The sequence below is a fragment of the Macaca nemestrina genome, chromosome 10, assembly GCF_043159975.1.
Source record: "Macaca nemestrina isolate mMacNem1 chromosome 10, mMacNem.hap1, whole genome shotgun sequence".
Lineage (NCBI taxonomy): Eukaryota > Metazoa > Chordata > Mammalia > Primates > Cercopithecidae > Macaca > Macaca nemestrina.
The window spans coordinates 15,943,876-15,962,806 of NC_092134.1; the positions used below are offsets into that span (position 1 = coordinate 15,943,876).

Below are 18,931 nucleotides of genomic sequence, written 5' to 3' on the forward strand. Positions count from 1 at the left end.
GGCCGGGTCTGCTTGCAGATTTGCATACAGCAGGGCTGGAAACCTCCGAGAGGCCGCTTTGATGTCCTGCCGCTCCTGCTTCAGGCCAACGGCAATGACCCTGAGCTCTTCCAGATTCCTCCAGAGCTGGTGTTGGAAGTTCCTATCAGGCACCCCAAGTAAGAGGGACCGGCAAGGGGTGGGAGAGGGTGAGTGGGTTTGCCCAGTGCCCCTCTTTGCCCAGCCCCATCCCCCCTGGCTTTCTTTCTAGTCCAGACAGAAGCTGAAAGGGGAAAGGAGGGCTTGGTTCCTGTCCTCACTGCGGGCTTGGGCAGAGTGAGTTCCCTCAAGGAGCAAAAAGACCTCTTTGACCAGCCTGGAGACCACCACCTTTTCTGAACCATCTCACTCCTAAGCCATTAACAAGGACCTGCCCTTCTTCCAGCCCTAAACATTGAAAGAGCAGAAGCACCATACTGTCTTGTTGTGAGCATGCTTTTTCTTTTCCTGTTCCTTTTTCTTTTCTTTTTTTTTTTTTTTTTTTTTTGAGACAGGGTCTGCCACTGTTGCCCAGGCTGGAGTGCAGTGGCACCAACATGACTCATTGCAGCCTCGACCTGCTGGGCTCAAGTGATCCACCCGCCTCAGCCCCTGCAAGTAGCTAGAATTACAGCCACACACCGCCATGCTTGGCTAATTTTTGTATTTTTTGTAGAGACAGGGTTTTGCCATGTTGTCCAGGCCGGTCTTGGACTCCTGGGTTCAAGTGATCCTCCCGCCTCAGCCTCCCAAAGTGCTGGCATTACAGGCATGAGCCACTGTACCTGACCCACATTTTCAATTGAGAGAACTGTTTAAAACTCTATAGGATCTGATGATCCAGTCCTGTAGAGTTTTAAACAGTTCTCTCAATTGAAATGCAAATCAAAGCTACAATGAGATAGCATCTCACCTCAGTTACAATGGCTTATCCAAAAGACAGGCAATAACAAATGCTGGCAAAGATGTGGAGAAAAGGGAACCCCTGTACACTGTTGGTGGCAATGTAAATTAGTACAACCACTATGGAGAACAGTTTGGAGTTCCTCACAAAACTAAAAATTGAGCTACCATATGATCCGGCAATCCCACTGCTGGGTATATACCCAAAAGAAAGGAAATCAGTATATCAAAGAGATATCTGCACACCTGTGTTTCTTGCAGCACTGTTTACGATAGCTGCAACACTAAGGAAGCAACTTAAGTGTCCATTAACAGGTGAATAGATAAAATGTGGCACAGATACACAATGAAGTACTACTATTCAGCCGTAAAAAAGAATGAGATCCAGTCATTTGCAATGACATGGATGGAACTGGAGATCATTACGTTAAGTGAAATAAAGCAGGCAGAGAAAGGCAAACATCACATGTTCTTATTTATTTATAAGATTTAAAAATCAAAACAATGGAACTCATGGATATAAAGAGTAGAAGGATGGTTACCAGAGGTTGGGAAGGGGGTGAGGGGAAGATTGGGACAGTTAAGAGATATATTAAAAAAAAAAAAAAATAGAGGCCTGCCACGGTGGCTCACGCCTGTAATTCCAGCACTTTGGGAGACCGAAGCAGGAGGATCACCTGAGGTCAGGAGTTCGAGGCCAGCCTGGCCAATATGGCAAAACTCTATCTCTACTAAAAATACAAAAATTCCCTGGGCATGGTGGCACGTGCCTATAATCCCAGCTACTTGGGATGCTGAGGCAGGAGAATTGCTTGAATCTGGGAAGCAGAGGTTGCAGTTGAGCCCAAATCATGCCACTGCACTCCAGCCTGGGCAACAGAGCAAGACCCCATCTCAAAAAAAAAATAGTTAGAAACAATGAATACAACCTATTATTTGATAGCACAACAGGGTGACTCTAGTCAATAATAACATAATTGTACATTTTAAAATAAAGAGTGTAATTGGATTATTTGTAACTCAAAGGATAACTGCTTGAGGGGATGGATACCCCATTCTCCATGATGTGCTTATTTCACATTGCAGGCCTGCATCAAAACATCTCATGTACCCCATAAATACATGTGCCTGCTATGTACCCACAAAAATTAAAAATAATAATAAAAAAAACTGTACAGAACTTGGCGTGGATCAAGTTCAAAAGGAATTTGGAGTCATAAAAGTTGCTTCAAGGTCTCAGGCCAGCAACACAAACAGCATTTGCCCTTTGAGAGTGAAGGACACCCGCTGTGAGGCACTAGACTCAAACCTGGGATTGAATAAAATCGAGGGGGTTGCTAACACACTCAATAATAATCAAGATAAATATAAGAATGCAATATTTTTAAATCAAAATTAATGTTTCATTTTATTTTTCTAATTGATGTATAATTGCATATATTCATGAGATATAATGATGTTTTAATATATATAATGTGTAGTGATCAGATCAGGGTAATTAACACACCCATTGTCTCAAACACTTATCCTTTGTCTTGGAAACATTCAATATTCCTTTATTCTAGCTAGCTATTTGAAAATGTATGTTAATGTTAACTATAGTCATCCTACAGTGGTATAGAACGGTAGAACTTATTCCTTTCTAGCTATAATTTTGTATCCTTTAGCAAATCACTCCCCATTCCCCCTTCTCCCTCCACCTCCCAGCCTCCAGCATCCTCTGTTCTACTTTTTACTTCTATGAGATGAATTTTTTTTTTAGCTTCCACCTATGAGTGAGAATATTCAGTGTTTAACTGTTGGTTCCTGGTTCATTTCACTTAACATAATGTCTTCCAGTTCTATCCATGTTGCTGTGAGTGACATGGTTTCATTCTTTTTTATGGCTGAATGGTATTCCAGTGTGGAGAGAGAGAGAGAGAGAGAGAGAGAGAGAGAGAGAGAGAAATTAATTTAGAGTTCGTGACTCCAAATTTCTTTTGAACTTAATCCATACCAGACCTGGTAGAGTTTTTTTTTTTAATTATTACTTTTAATTTTTGTGAGTAGATAGTAGGTGTATATATTTTTATATATGTATTTATGTATATATTTATGTGGTACATAAGATGTTTCGATATGGGCATGCAATGTGAAATAAGCACATCATGGAGAATGGGGTATTTATCCCCTCAAACATTTATCCTTTGAGTTACAATCAAATTATACTCTTTAAGTTATTTTGAAACATACAATTACGTTATTATTGACTGTAGTCAATATATATTTTATATACATATATATATGTATCTCACACATTTTCTTTACCTCACACATTTTCTTTTTTTTTTTTTTTTTTTTTTTTTTTTTTTTTTTTTTTTTTTGAGACGGAGTCTCGCTCTGTCGCCCAGCCCAGGCTGGAGTGCAGTGGCGCGATCTCGGCTCACTGCAAGCTCCGCCTCCCGGGTTCACGCCATTCTCCTGCCTCAGCCTCCCGAGTAGCTGGGACTACAGGCGCCCACAACCGCGCCCGGCTAATTTTTTGTATTTTTAGTAGAGACGGGGTTTCACCGTGGTCTCGATCTCCTGACCTTGTGATCCGCCCGCCTCGGCCTCCCAAAGTGCTGGGATTACAGGCGTGAGCCACCGCGCCCGGCCTACCTCACACATTTTCTTTATCCATTCATCCGTTGTTAGACATGTAGGTTGATTCCATATCTTGGCTACTATGAATAGTGCTGCAGTAAACATGGAGATGTAGATATCACTTTGACATATTGATGCTCTTTCCCTTTTTTTTTTTTTTTTTTTTTCGAGACAGAGTCGAGTCTCACTCCAGCCCAGGCAGTAGTGCGATCTTGGCTCACTGCAACCTCCACCTCCCAGGTTCAAGCCATTCTCCTGCCTCGGCCTCCCAAGTAGCTGAGACTACAGGCGCACACAACCACACCCAGCTAATTTTTGTATTTTTAGTAGAGACAGGGTTTCACCATGTTGGTCAGGCTGGTCTCGAACCCCTGACCTCAAATGATCCGCCTGCCTCAGCCTCCCAAAGTGCTGGGATTACAGGCGTGAGCCACTGTGCCCAACCTGATTTCCTTTCCTTTGGATAAGTGCCCACTGGTGGGATTGCTGGATCTTGTGGTAGTTCTTTTTTTTTATTATTTTTATTTATTATACTTTAAGTTCTAGGGTACATGTGCATAACGTGCAGGTTTGTTACATATGTATACTTGTGCCATGTTGGTGTGCTGCACCCATCTCGTGGTAGTTCTATTTGCAGGTTTTTGAGGATCTGCCATACAGTTCTGCATACTCCTGTGCTAGCCTATATTCCCACCAACAGTGTTTAAGAGTTCCCTTTTCTCTGCAACCTCACCAGCATTTGTTATTTTTTGTCATTTTATAATTGCCGTCCTAACTGCAAAAGATGTTATCTCATTGTGGGTTTCATTTGCATGTCCCTGCTGATGAGTGATGTTGAGCATTTTTTCCTGTATCCGTTGGGTATGTCTTCTTTGGAGAAATGTCTGTTCAGAGCAAGTGCCCATTTTTTAATCCAATTGTTTGGGTTTTTTGCTTTTGAAATGTTTGAGTTCCTTGTATATTCTGGATATTAATCCCTTGGTGGATGAATATTTTTCAAATATTTTCTCCCATTCTTTAGGTTGTCTTTTCACTCTGTTGCTTGTTTCTTTGCTCTGCAGACATTTTTTTAGTTTAATATAATCCTGTGTGTTTATTTTTGCTTTTTTGCCTGTGCTTTTGAGGTCCTATTCATAAAATCCTTTCCCAGACCAATATCCTGAAGCATTTCCCTGATGTTTTCTTCTAGTAGTTTTATAGTTTCTGGTCTCAAAGTTAATTTTTTTTTAAAAAAAAAGCACATGATGAACAATATATCAACATTTTCAATAAAGATAGGATCCAGCTCAGGATTGAGATTAGGGTGAGATGAACGAGGTATCATACAAAGGTAGGGTGGAATCCTACATTATTGTTCATCATATATCTACATTCATTTTGATTTTTTAAATGTTGCATTAATTTAAAATATTGTATAGATAAATAATAGCACTGATATTAATTATTGAGTTTTTATTAGGTTGATGCAAAAGTAATTGTGGTTTTTGCCATTACTTTTAATGGCAAAAGTAAACATGAGAGGGAGAAACTATTAGATTGGTTCATAAGTAATTGCAAAACCACAACAACTTTTGCACCAACCTAATAGCTCCCCCCACTTAAATTTTACACCCAAGGATAATGCCACACCTGCCTCACCCTAGCCCCAGCCTTGGAGAGGGAGCAAGTGTGCTGAGGCTCCTGACACTGCCTGATATCTGGGAATTCACCCAGTTCCTTGGTGAAATGTAGTCTCTACGTTTATTCATTCACTTATTGGCTCATCCAGCACAGTTCATTGTTCCTCATGCAGGCCAGGCATTGTGCTAGCTTCGGGGGCTGACTCAATCCCTGCCCCCATAGTGCTTATGATCTCAATGACAAGAAGTGCTTATACACATAATTACTCAAATAACCACTTAATTTTAATAAAGTGATGCAAAGGAAATGTATGGTACCTAGGATGAAATCCCCTGACCAGCTGGGCCTTAGGGAAGGCTTTCCAGAATAAGCATGATTTTAGCTGAAAATTAAAGTATGAGTAAGAACTGAAAGCACAGAAGGAAGGGAGAAGATCCCAGGAGGAAGGGGCTGCCTGTGCAAAGGCCCTGAAGGTAGGAGGGTGCTCAGTCAGGGAAGCAGGAGAGAGGTCCGCACACTTTCTCCTGGACTCACTTTCAGGGTGGGTTTGGGAGACAGCAGCCTAAGGCAGTAGTTTCCAGGCCTGGATATCCATCTGAAACACCTGAGAAATATGTTAACAATGTACATTCTCAGGCCCCAGCTGCAGAACCTGTGATTGCACAGATCTGAAGCAGGGCCCAGGAACCGTATTCTGACCTTGTCAGTCCCACTCAATCCTTGGCATTTCAGCATCTCTAGATTCAAGGTGTCCCGCCCATGAGACAGCTGCTCCAGGTGAGCTGGGCCCTGTTACTCCCTGCAGGTTTGAGTGGTTCAAGGACCTGGGGCTGAAGTGGTACGGCCTCCCTGCTGTGTCCAACATGCTCCTGGAGATTGGCGGCCTGGAGTTCAGCGCCTGTCCCTTCAGTGGCTGGTACATGGGCACAGAGATTGGTGTCCGTGACTACTGTGACAACTCCCGCTACAATATCCTGGAGGTAAGGACCCTCTCTGGTCACCACACGGAAAAGCACATAGGAGAGGGTACCAGCTCAGCAGTCCCTTTCTCCACGATGAGCTTGGTTGCTTGGAAACTTGAAGGGGTTAGAATAGAACTACAATCCCAGAGAAGCCCCTGGAAATGCCAGGGGCATCCATGTCTTTAACAACGATGAAAATGACAGCAAACACACACATAGCACATAGCACATGCTAACACCATTCGAAGCACTGTTTCTGTGTTCCATTCTCATTTAATCCTCACCTGAACCTTGAGGTATGAGAATCCGCCTTCGACAGATGACAAGCTCAAGGTCACACAGCTAGCGGGCAGCAGGGCTGGGACGTGTGTCTGGTTTGACTTTATGGTCCAAGTTCATTACCACCCCACTCCACTGCCTCTCGGTCTTAAATCTTGTTAGAAGAGCTTGAGGATGACTGACAAACTCGGGACATATTTAGTGTCTTTTCTAAAAAACAAGGGAGGAGGTTGGCAGTGGTTCCCCACTCTAAGCATTTCTCGGCGGAGGGTCTGATTCCCTCCCGGGCTGAGTCATCCGTATCTACTAAAAAGTGCTGGAGCGGTGCTTCCTGAAGCCCAACTTCGGTGAAAGCATCATGATTGCTGCGTTTTTGTCAGCAAATGTCTCTAACAACACTCTGCTGCTGTTGGATTTGTTTCAAAAGAGGGCCCCGAAAAACAGAGAAGTTAAGCATCGGGCCTGTGTCACACAGGAACTAAGGCACAGAACCAAGATTAGAACCCAGAACCGAGCATCAGGTTTGTGTTGTTAAAAATCCACTGGTTGGCCGGGCGCGGTGGCTCAAGCCTGTAATCCCAGCACTTTGGGAGGCCGAGGCGGGTGGATCACGAGGTCAGGAGATCGAGACTATCCTGGCTAATATGGTGAAACCCCGTCTCTACTAAAAATACAAAAAACTAGCCGGGCGTGGTTGCGGGCGCCTGTAGTCTCAGCTACTTGGGAGGCTGAGGCGGGAGAATGGCGTGAACCCAGGAGGCGGAGCTTGCAGTGAGCCGAGATCACGTCACTGCACTCCAGCCTGGGAGACACAGCGAGACTCGGTCTCAAAAAAAAAAAAAAAAAAAAAATCCACTGGTTGGCTGGGCGCAGTGGCTCACACCTGTAATCCCGGCACTTTGGGAGGCCGAGGCAGGTGGATCATAGCCTGGAGTTTGAGACCAGCCTGACCAACATGGTGAAACCCCGTCTCTACTAAAAATAGAAAAATTAGCCAGGCATGGTGGCGTGCACCTATAATCCCAGCTACTCAGGAGGTTGAACCAGGAGAATCACTTGAACTGGGGAGGCGGAGGTTGCAGTGAACTGAGATTGTGCCACTGCACTCCAGCCTGGGCGACAGAGCGAGACTCCATCTCAAAGAAAAAAAAAAAAAGCCACTGGTATCACTGTGGAAAACAGATGCCAGGGATCCTCAGCTTTGCCACACATTGGAGGGTACCTGGGGGGCTTCGCAATGCCTGGGTCCCACTCATCGGGGTTCTGATGTCATAGGTCTGGGGTGGGCCCTGGGTATCTGCATTTTTGCAATGTTCCCTAGGAGATTCTTCTGGACAACCACTGATGCATGCAAACTTCTTTTTTCTTTCTTTCTTTTTTTTGGGGGGTAGGGGATTGGAGTCTCGCTCTGTCACCCAGGCTTGAATGCAGTGGTGCGATCTTGGCTCACTGCAACCTCCACTTCCCGGGTTAAACAATTCTTCTGCCTCAGCCTCCCAAGTAACTGGGACTACAGGTACACACCACTACACCCGGCTAATTTTTTTAATTATTATTTTCAGTAGAGATGGCGTTTCACCATGTTGGCCAGGCTGGTCTCGAACTCCTGACCTCAGGTGATCCACCCACCTTGGCCTCCCAAAGTGCCGGGATTACAGGGGTGAGCAACCATGCCCAGCCTAAACAACCACTAATGCGTGCAAACTTCTGGCAGGAAGGAAAAAATGTTTTAGGCGGTTTCTGTAGATGTGGCTCAACTTGCATTTGGGGATTGTTTTTTAAGGAGTTCCCACCCCCCCGCAATTAATTTCTATTCTTTTAACCAAAATAATGCATAGAATAACAATAGCATTGTTCTTCTATACATACTTTCCTCTGTGTGTGTACTTTCCTCTGTCATACACTCCAGCTTTATATGTATTTATGGAAAGCAGCAACAAATTTCTTACTTCCCGCAAATGTGTCGCTGATAGAGACCCCAAGCAGAAACTAATGCCTCAGCCTCGAAGAGTGAGTTAACAAGTCTGCTCTCTGATTTCTGTTTACATTTCAGTTGCAAAGAGTAGTCTCCGGGTAATTGAAATGAGCCTCTCTCCCACCCGACCCTCCAATTCCATCTGCCATGATGTACAAACGTTGACAGCTGGGTCTGGGAGCAGTTTACCCAAACCCAAGAAATTGCTGCATTCTAGTCCCATAATGAGACCTGGGTTCCCACCAGTGACTAGTATTGACAGAGGAAGTGAAAAGCAGGGATTTAATTAATGCACTTGCTATTGGGTCTTCCCTGCTCCTGACACCAGCTCCTGCTTCTGCCTTAGCTGTAACACGCATGTCATGAATTCCTTTCTTTGCAAGTAATTTTACTGAAGGCATCAGCTGCTTGGAGAGCAGCTCCAAGGTCTTAGATATTAGGCATCTCCCTGGGCTCCAACTCTGAGGCTAGCTGGTTCTGCGGACACTGGACATGTCCAGGCACCTCTCTGAGCCTCAGTTTCCTCATCTGTCAGATGGAGACTGGCAGGGGCCTCATGAGCTCAAAGCACCCATGGCCTAGATGCTAGGTCGTGACCACTCTAGGGGTAGAGTAGGATGGATGAAGAGCTTTTCCTACTAGAAAGCAGATGATGCACTCACAGACCCACATCTCTGTTAAAATGTTCCAGGGGCTGGGTGCAGCAGCTCACGCCTGTAATCCCAGCACTTTGGGAAGCTGAGGCGGGTAGATCACAGGGTCAAGAGATCGAGACCATCCTAGCCAACATGGTGAAATCCCATCTCTACTAAAGTTACAAAAATTAGCTGGGCATGGTGGTACGCACCTGTAGTCCCAGCTACTTGGGAGGCTGAGGCAGGAGAATCACTTGAACCCAGGAGGCAGAGGTTGCAGTGAGCCGAGATCACGCCACTGCACTCTACCCTGGCGACAGAGCAAGACTCCATCTAAAAAAAAAAAAAAAATGCTCCAGAGATCCTGCCCCCTGTGCCTATCACATCTGGAATAACATCCTGACTCCTTGGCCTGTCTTTCAAGATCTTGTACCAGCTAGTCCTGTCTCACTGCCACCAATTACCTCTTTCGTACCACCCTCCTCCAAGCACCCTCTGGCCTTCTTTCTGTATCTAAGATAGCCCAAGCCTCATCCCACCCCAGGGCCTTTGCTCTTGCTGCCCCCTCTGCCTAGAGCACTCCCTCCCCAGATCTGCAGATATCTGACTGCTTCTCATCACTTAGGCCTCGCCTTGCATGCTGTCTCCACAGTGGGCCTTCCCTGACTACCCCGGCTGAATTAGCCCAGCCCCTATATCCCTCTTCATCCCATTTCTTTATTTTCTTCCTAGGAATTAGCACCTACCACTATATTAAGTGTCTCTCTCCCCCATTAGAATACAAGCTTAATAATTAAAGGGCTAGCCAAGTCTCTAGTTTCCTGCTGCTGGTAGGTTCTCAATAAAAATTGTAACTTTTTAAATATTTTTAAATTTTTATTTCATACCTAGTCCAACAGATCAATAAAAAATTTTTGAATGATTGAGTTCATTAGTCTATGAATTCATTGATTAATTAATTAAGAAATTCTTGGCCAGGCAAGGTGGCTCATGCCTGTAATCCCAACAATTTGGGAGGCCAAGGCAGGTGGATTACTTGAGGCCAGGAGTTTGAGACCAACCTGGCCAACATGGTGAAACTCCATCTCTACTAAAAATACAAAAACTTAGCCAGGCATAGTGGCAGATGCCTGTAATTCCAGCTGCTCAGGAGGCTGAGGCAGGAGAATCGCTTGAACCCGGGAGGTGAAGGTTGCAGTGAGCCGAGATCGCACCACTGCACTCCAACCTGGGCGATAAAGTGAGACTCCATTTATAAGAAAAGAAAAGAAATTCTTTCATGCCACTAGCCCTGTCCCTCTTCAATCTGAAATCCAGAGATACTCCAGCCTGTAAATCTGTGTTTCCTTCCTCTTTCAGGAAGTGGCCAAGAAGATGAACTTAGACATGAGGAAGACGTCCTCGCTGTGGAAGGACCAGGCGCTGGTGGAGATCAATATCGCGGTTCTCTATAGCTTCCAGGTAACACCAGGGCCCGCACCACCAGGGTCAAGCCTCAAATGGGAGCTCAAACCTTTCAGAGCCTTGGTGCAGAGGGTCAAGAGACCTCACTGCCAGACACCACCTTTGGGGGGATTGTGTCCATGAACATGGTCTAACTTCCATCCTGCATGCCCTCCTCTCCAGTGTGGATCTTGGGTGGGGACCATTTGATGAAGAGATGAACAGACGGTGGCAGAGGTAGGGGAGTGTTCTGTCTTGTTGCTTAAAGTTCTTTAGAATTCAGACAAGAGGCATCCTTTCTGTCTTGTCATCTCTTAGGGCCTCAGACTATCACATAACAGAGACAAATACTCTTCAACATGGTCAGAAACATAGGCTCCTAAATGCATAAGGCTGTGCTAAATGGCATTATAGCAGGATGGCTGGAAAATGTATCAACTAAGCCACAACACTTTTTTTTTTTTTTTTTGAGATGGAGTTTCACTCGTCGCCCAGACTAGAGTGCAGTGGCACAATCTCGACTCACTGCAACCTCCACCTCCCAGGTCCAAGTGATTCTCCTGCCTCAGCCTCCTGAGTAGCTGGGATTATGGGTGCCTGCCACCACGCCCAGCTAATTTTTGTATTTTTAGTAGAGATGGAGTTTCACCATGTTGGCCAGGCTGGTCTTGAACTCTGACTTCAGGTGATTCACCTGCCTCGGCCTCCCAAAGTGCTGAAATTATAGGCGTGAATCACGCCTGGCCACCACAACACTTTTGAGAGCCAGAGGGGGACACTAGTAATAACTATGCCAGGACAATGGACATCAACTAGGATTCTCCTGGGCCAACCAGGAGATCTAGAGACTAGAATTTGCTCTCTATAATAGGGGCCATCACTGTCCTCTGGGGGCTTCCAGTCTAGGCAGCTAGACCCCCATAGATGCACATGAGAGGCACACACAGCCAGCAGAATGAATGTGTTAAATCAAGCCATGGAGGGATAGGAATAGAAGCCATAGGTCCCCATGTCAGATCTGGTTGGAGTGGGTGCACTGAGGAATGTCAGAGGAAAGGGACAAGTTGAGACAGGGCAAGAAGGAAGGAGGCCACCTCCCTTCTCTCTTAACCATGGAGAATAAGGTTTCAGGAGTGTGGCATGTGGCCTGATGGACTGGTATGAAGTCTGTCAAGCCAGAGACAACAGGGATGTGATTGAGATGAGCAATGAAAACTAGCCAGGCGCTATGGCTCACTCTTGTAATCCCAGCACTTTGGGAGGCCAAGGCAGGCAAATCACCTGAGGTCGGGAGTTCAAGACCAGCCTGGGCAACATGGCGAAATCCCATCTCTACTAAAAATACAAAAAATTAGCCTGGTGTGGTGGCACATGCCTGTAATTCCAGCTACTCAGGAGGCTGAGGCAGTAGAATTGCTTGAACCCGGGAGGTAGAGGTTGCAGTAAGCCGAGATCGGGCCACTGCACTCCAGCCTGGGTTACAAGAGCGAGACTCCATCTCAAAAAAAAAAAAAAAGATGAATAATGAAAACAGAAAAGTGTAGGAAGGGAACAAGGTTTGTGGGCACAGAGAGAAAACATTGCTTGGACAAGATGTGAATTCAAACCCATCAACCACAGCAGGCTCTGGGGCCAGCTTTCCCTGACAGCCAGTCCACCCCACCTCAGCTGGGATGTGCTTGTTTTATTTCTTAATCGACTCATCTTTATTACTTAAAAATGTATATTTTAAGATTTTATATCACCACCCTAAATGGAGAGCCAGCATTGGTTGCCATAAATATGTTAATTGTAATATTAAATAAACAAATAAGCAAACAGAAGGAAAACAAATCAAAGTTGAGCAATTCTAGCTAGATACTGCCTGAGGTTCCTCCCTCTTATTTAAAAAAAAAAAAAAAAGAGCGGGGCAGTGGATACAGCGGCTCATGCCTGTAATCCCAGCACTTTGGGAGGCTGAGGCAGGTGGATCACTTGAGCCCAAGAGTTCAAGGCCAACCTTGGCAACATAGTGAGACCCTATCTCTATAATAAATAACAAATAAAAAAAGAAGATATACAAACGACCAACAAACATATGAAAAAATTGCTCAACATCACATCACTAATGATCAGGGAAATGCAAATCAAAACCACAATGTGATACCACCTCACTCCTGCAAGAATGGCCATGAACAAAAAATAACCGATGTTGGTGTGGATGCAGTGAAAAGGGAATCCTTCTACAGTGCTGGTGGGAATGTAAACTAGTACAGCCACTATGGGAAACGATGTGGAGATTCCTTAAAGAACTAAAAGTAGGCGGGGCGCAGTGGCTCACACCTGTAATCCCGACACTTTGGGAGGCCGAGGCGGGTAGATCATCTGAGGTCAGGAGTTCAAGAGCAGCCTGGCCAATGTGGTGAAGCCCATCTCTACTAAAAATACAAAAATTAGTCGGGCAGTAGTGGCATGCGCCTGTAATCCCAGCTACTCAGGAGGCTGAGGCAGGAGAATCACTTGAGCCTGGAAGGTAGAGGTTGCGGTGAGCTGAGATTGCGCCACTGTACTCCAGTCTGGAGGACAGAGTGAGACCCGGTATCAAAAAAAAAAAAACAAAAAAAAAACAAAAAAAAAAAACCTAAAAGAAGTCATTATACAAAAAAGATACTTGCACACACATGTTTATAGCAGCACAATTCGCAATTGCTAAAAATGTGGAACCAATCGAATTCATGGCATTCGCAGCAACCTGGATGGGAATGGAGACTGTTATTCTAAGTGAAGTAACTCAGGAATGGAAAACCAAACATCGTATGTTCTCACTCATAAGTGGGAGCTAAGCTATGAGGATGCAAAGGCATAAGAATGACACAGTGGACTTTGGGGACTAAGTGGGGAAAGGTGGGAAGGGGTGAGGGATAAAAGACTACAAATTGGGTGCAGTGTATACTGCTCAGGTGATGGGTGCACCAAAATCTCACAAATCACCACGCATGTAACCAAATACTGTTCCCCAAAAACCTATAAAAATTAAAAATATAAAATATAAAAATTAAAAATATAAAAAGAAAGAAAAGGGCCGGGCACGGTGGATCACGCCTGTAATCCCAGCACTTTGGGAGGCCGAGGCGGGTGGATCACGAGGTCAGGAGATCGAGACCATCCTGGCTAACATGGTGAAACCCCATCTCTACTAAAAATACAAAAAAAAAAAATTAGCCAGGCGAGGTGGTGGGCGCCTGTAGTCCCGGCTACTTGGGAGGCTGAGGCAAGAGAATGGCGTGAACCCAGGAGGCAGAGCTTGCAGTGAGCCGAGATCGCTCCACTGCATTCCAGCCTGGGCAACTGAGCAAGACTCTATCTCAAAAAAAAAAAAAAAAGAAAGGAAGGAAGAAAAGGGTGTGGGGTGGGATGGGAGAGAGGAAGATTGGCAAGATCGACAAGAAAGGTGTTAAAGATACAGAAGCACCCAACGAAGACTTTCTTCTGGGTCTAAGTAGAAGGACTGGACAAGAAATGCAAAGAGAATCTCCATTTCACTTCACACTGTTCTAAACCATCTCAGGGACCACCCTTTGGGAAATGCTGCTCTTTGGGGGAGGAAGTCCCAAAATACCCCAGCTTCTCGTACCTCCTGACCCATGTCGCCTCTCCTCCCACAGAGTGACAAAGTGACCATTGTTGACCATCACTCCGCCACCGAGTCCTTCATTAAGCACATGGAGAACGAGTACCGCTGCCGGGGAGGCTGCCCTGCCGACTGGGTGTGGATTGTGCCCCCCATGTCTGGAAGCATCACCCCTGTGTTCCACCAGGAGATGCTCAACTACCGGCTCACCCCCTCCTTCGAATACCAGGTCCTTCCCTGTCCCTGCCTCTTTTCATATTAAGTGTCCTGTATCTGGTGTGTGTGTCACATTTAGGCTCATTTCAACCCAGGCTAGCGCTCTGGACACTCAATAGCCACATGTGGCTGGTGGCTACCATAGCACGGGTCTAGCTGAAAGAACAAGAGAGACAATATGAGTCCAGCATGATGGCTTATGCCTATAATCCCAGTGATTTGGGAAGTTGAGGCGGGAGGGTGGCTTGAGGCCAGGAGTTTGAGACCACCCTGGGCAATATAGTGAGACCCCATCTCTAAAAAAATTTTTAATTAGCAGTCTGGGCATGGTGGATCACACCTGTGATCCCAGCACTTTGGGAGGCCAAGGCAGGTGGATCACCTGAGTCAGGAGTTCGAGACCAGCCTGGCCAACATGGCGAAACCCCATCTCTACTAAAAATACAAAAAATTAGCCTGGCATATGCCAGCTACTCAAGAGACCGAGGCAAGAGAATCGCTTGAACCCAGGAGGCGGAGGTTGCAGTGAGCTGAGATCAAGCCACTCAACTCCAGCCTGGGCAACAGAGTGGGACAGAAAGAAAGAGAGAAACACAGAGAGGGAGAGGGAGAGGAGGAGAGGGGGAGGACGAAAAAGGGGAGAGGGAAAGAGGGTACAGGGAGAGAGGGAGAGCAGGGAGGGGGAGAGGGAGAGAGGGAGAGAAGGGGAGGGAGGGAGGGAAGGAAGGAAAAGAAGGAAGAAAGGGAGGAAGGAAGGAAGGAAGGAAGGGAAGAAGGAAAGAAGGAAGGAGAAAGAAAAAGAAAGAAAGAAAAGAAAGAAAAAAGAAGAAAGAAAAAGGAAGGAAGGAAGAGAGAGAAAGAGAGAAAATTAGCTGAGTGTGGTGGCACACCCTGTATAGTCCCAGCTATTTGGAAGGCTGAGGTAGGAGGATCCCTTGAGCTAAGGAGGTCAAGGCTGCAGTGAGCTATGATCACACCACTGCACTCCCGCCTGGGCAACAGAGTGAGACCCCTGTCTCCTAAAAGAGAGAGAGGGATGAAATGAGAGTGAGTAGTCAGGGGTCACAAGAAGAGAGTTTGAGAGGGACTGGGGGCAGAGGGGAAAGAGCTAGCAGAACACTGCCAAGGCCAGACCACCCACTGGGCAAGGACAGCCCCCCCCACCTGCATCCCTACCCCCATGGTGGTCACCAGTGGGCAGAATTCTGGGTCAGGCAGTCACAAGCCCCAGGGGGTCCTGAGCATCCCCAACAGGAGCCAGATGCCCTCACTGCAGTGAGTGACCGTAGCCCTCTCCTCTCTTCCCAGCCTGATCCCTGGAACACCCACGTCTGGAAAGGCACCAACGGGACCCCCACAAAGCGGCGAGCCATCGGCTTCAAGAAACTGGCAGAGTAAGTTTCCTGCAGTGGGCGGGTGGGGTGGATGTGCGCACAAACTCAGAGAGCCCAGAGAAGGAGGCTGGGCAGACTCCTGTGCCTTCTGACCTCTCCGTAGGATATGATTTATTTGTCTTCTCCAGCCACCTGTGCCTTCTTTGCCTCTGAGTCTGAGCTGTGAATGTCGTTCCAACTCTTCTCCTTCTCAGCCTCACTTTCCTCATCCCAGTTTCCTAAATTCTTGTCCTGGGGCAATGGTGTGTTGGTGAACCAGCCCTCCTAATAATAATAATAATAGAAATAGTAATAGTAATACTTTGATTTTCATGGTTGCCAGTTTCCATGATGGAAATATTCCCACTATGACCAATTTCTTTTTTTTCTTTCTTTCTTTCTTTTTTGGGATAGGGTCTCACTCTGTTCCCCAGGCTGGAGGGGTCTCACTTTGTTGCCCAGGCTAGTCTCAAACACCTGGCCTCAAGCAATCCTCCTGCCTCAGCCTCCCAAAGTGCTAGGATTACAGGCATGAGCCACTGCGCCTGGCCTAGGAAGTCACTGAACCCAGAGTAGGGAGGAGCTGGAGTTAGTCGGCTCCAGCACACTACTGCCTGGAGAGCACCCTCATTCAGAGCTGACCCCTAATTTTACTCATTCGTTCGTTGACTCATTCATTCATTCATTCATTCATTCATTCATTAGCTGGGTGTTGTGGTACACGCCTATAGTCCTAGCTACGCAGATTCTGTGCCAGGCACCATGTGAGGCTTCAGGGGGATCATGGCAAGCTAGACAAACGCTGTCCCTGCTGTCATGAAGCTCACAGCCATTCCTTTGTCAAAGAATCAACAAATACAGTAAACATGGCAGCTGTGGAAGGTACCATCGAGGAATGGTTCCTGGAAGTAATAATGGTTCACAGAGTTTGGGAGGTCAGAGAGGGCTTCCTAGAGGAGGTGACAATTGAGCTAAAGAATGAGATGAACAAAGTTTAAGCAAAGAGGGGCAGGAAGGGGGTTATGGCCTGAGACTACTGAGGAGTGATTTTCCTGAATCATGCCTGACCAGCCAGGGAACCAGCTGACAAGTAGGGTAGGGTTAACTAAGTTGATTTAATGGGGATGCCAGCCTTCTGCCCAAATAAAGAGAACCCCACTGATCCACTTACAAAAGATCGCTGTTTGGAGCTAACTTTTTGTCAGAAGACACTACTCTCTTTCCTCAGCTCCCTCAGGTCCAGAATTCTCTATGTATGATAACTAGTTGTACAACAGGTATCATCTAAGCCTTGGGTCCAAGAGACAAGACACTGACTGGTCTTGCACAGACCCAAACCTAGGTCCTGGTTCCATTAATAGAGCCCATAGAATCAATCAATCAATCTCTCTCTCTCTCTCTCTTTCTCTCTCTCTCTTTTCTTTTTCTGTTTCTGTCTCTTCTCTCTCTCTCTTCTCTCTTCTCTCCTCTCTCTCTCTCTTCTCTCTGTCTTCTCTCTCTTCTCTCTCTCCTCTTTCTCTCTCTCTCTTCTCTCTCCTCTCTCTCCCTCTTTCTCCCCCTCCCTCCCTCCATCTCTCTCCTTCCACCCTAATCCCATCCCCCAGCCAAGCAAGAACACATCAGCAGCCACCATTTCCCTAAAAAGAACATCTCAGATATTCTCAGGGAAGGCACTTGTTGGCTTCAGTTCAGCTCCACTGTCTCTGGGGGAAAGGGGAGGGAGAAATCTAAAACATTAATTGCACTATTGAGTTTTGGGTAGTAACAATGGGAATTAATTATAGATGCATCTTTATGCTCAAATTATTCAAAGGGAACCCTCCAGGTACCTTTTATTCCTTTCTGTTTCTTCCCCTTAGCTAAGTCTTCCTGCAGCGTGGGCGGTTTCCTTGATTCTAAAAAATAATGAACTTAACGCCGATAATCCCAGGTGGGGGAAAGTTAGCAACTTGTCTGCTGTAACTAGATTTCTAGTTACAACAGGGAGGCTTGTTCAGGAGTCGAGCGCAGGTATTTCTGAGCCTCTGGCCTGTCTGCTATGTGCCCCCGGAACTCGCCCTGCCCCGTAGAGCAAAAGGAAGAGACACTGGTTTGAGCTTTTCTGTTTAGCTAGAAAGAGGCTGGATTTGATGTTCAGACTCCCCAGGGTCTCAGTGGCAGCATCTTTTAAAATTCATAACTTCTTTTATTTTTTTTTATAAAGACGAAGTCTCGCTATGTTGACCAAGCTGATTTCAAACTCTTGGCCTCAAGTGATCCTCCCGCCTCAGCCTCCCAAAGTGCCAGGATCACAGGCATGAGCCACTATGCCTATCCCATAACTTCTTTTGATAGATATTTATTTAGTGCCTATTGGGTATCAGGCTCTGTGCAAGACCCTTGGCATGCATTGCTGAATAAATCAGACCTGGTCCTTCCCTTGTGGACCAACAAACCTCTAAAATCCCATCAAACTCAATGCCTGGTGACTTATTCGTGATTCATTTCTCTCTGTCTTTCTCTCATTCACACATGTGCATACACACATTAGAATATGAGCCCCATGACAGCTGCATGCCATAGCTATGTTCTCTATGGTCTCCAGTTCCTGTAACAATACTGACACATAGTTAGGCACTTAATATTTGATGAATGAAAGAGAGAGGAAATGGATGAACGATCATCTTTTGAGGCAATACTCGGCACACTAAGGTTCTTAAGCCTGGGATCTATCAAGTAACAAGCTAGCAAAACTTAACTACTTCTTTTAACTCATGACTAATTGCTCTGGTGGGATTTTTTTTTTTTTTTTTTTTTTTTTTTTTTTTTTTTGATACAGAGTCTCACTCTGTCACCCAGGCTAGAGTGCAGTGGTGCCCAGTGGTGCGATTGCGGCTCACTGCAACCTCCGCCTCCTGGGTTCAAACAGTTCTCTTGCCTTAGCCTCCCAAGTAGCTGGGACTACAGGCACACAGCTGCCACACCCGGCTAATTCTGTTGTATTTTAGTAGAGACAGGGTTTCACCTTGTTGCCCAGGCTGGTGGCAAATTCCTGAGCTCAGGCAATCCATCCGCCTCGGCCTCCCAAAGTGCTGGGATTACAGGCATGAGCTACTGCGCCCAGCCTCTGGTAGGATTTAATAAAGGATTTAATATCCAGCATTATCTCTAGAGAAGTTAAAAAAATAAAATAAAATAAAAGGATTCAATAATATGGTGCTTAAACACAAGGGCTTCGAATGCCTCTGAGGAAACCCCTGAAGTCATCAAAGATCAAGAGAGTTCTCTTCTGT

The 18,931-nt window shown here is 46.0% G+C and overlaps 1 protein-coding gene across 4 annotated transcripts in view; it reads left to right on the forward strand.

Moving 5' to 3' along the window:
• Nucleotides 1-18,931, forward strand: part of LOC105495113 (nitric oxide synthase 1) — a 147,155-nt gene that overhangs the window by 83,231 nt on the left and 44,993 nt on the right. For all 4 annotated transcript variants that reach the window (XM_011764385.3, XM_011764337.3, XM_011764352.2 and 1 more), the window contains exons 9-13: nucleotides 19-158; nucleotides 5,972-6,146; nucleotides 10,377-10,478; nucleotides 14,105-14,299; nucleotides 15,595-15,680. In XM_011764385.3, the coding sequence (XP_011762687.1) occupies nucleotides 19-158; nucleotides 5,972-6,146; nucleotides 10,377-10,478; nucleotides 14,105-14,299; nucleotides 15,595-15,680 (698 nt within the window). The remainder of the gene's footprint in view (nucleotides 1-18; nucleotides 159-5,971; nucleotides 6,147-10,376; nucleotides 10,479-14,104; nucleotides 14,300-15,594; nucleotides 15,681-18,931) is intronic.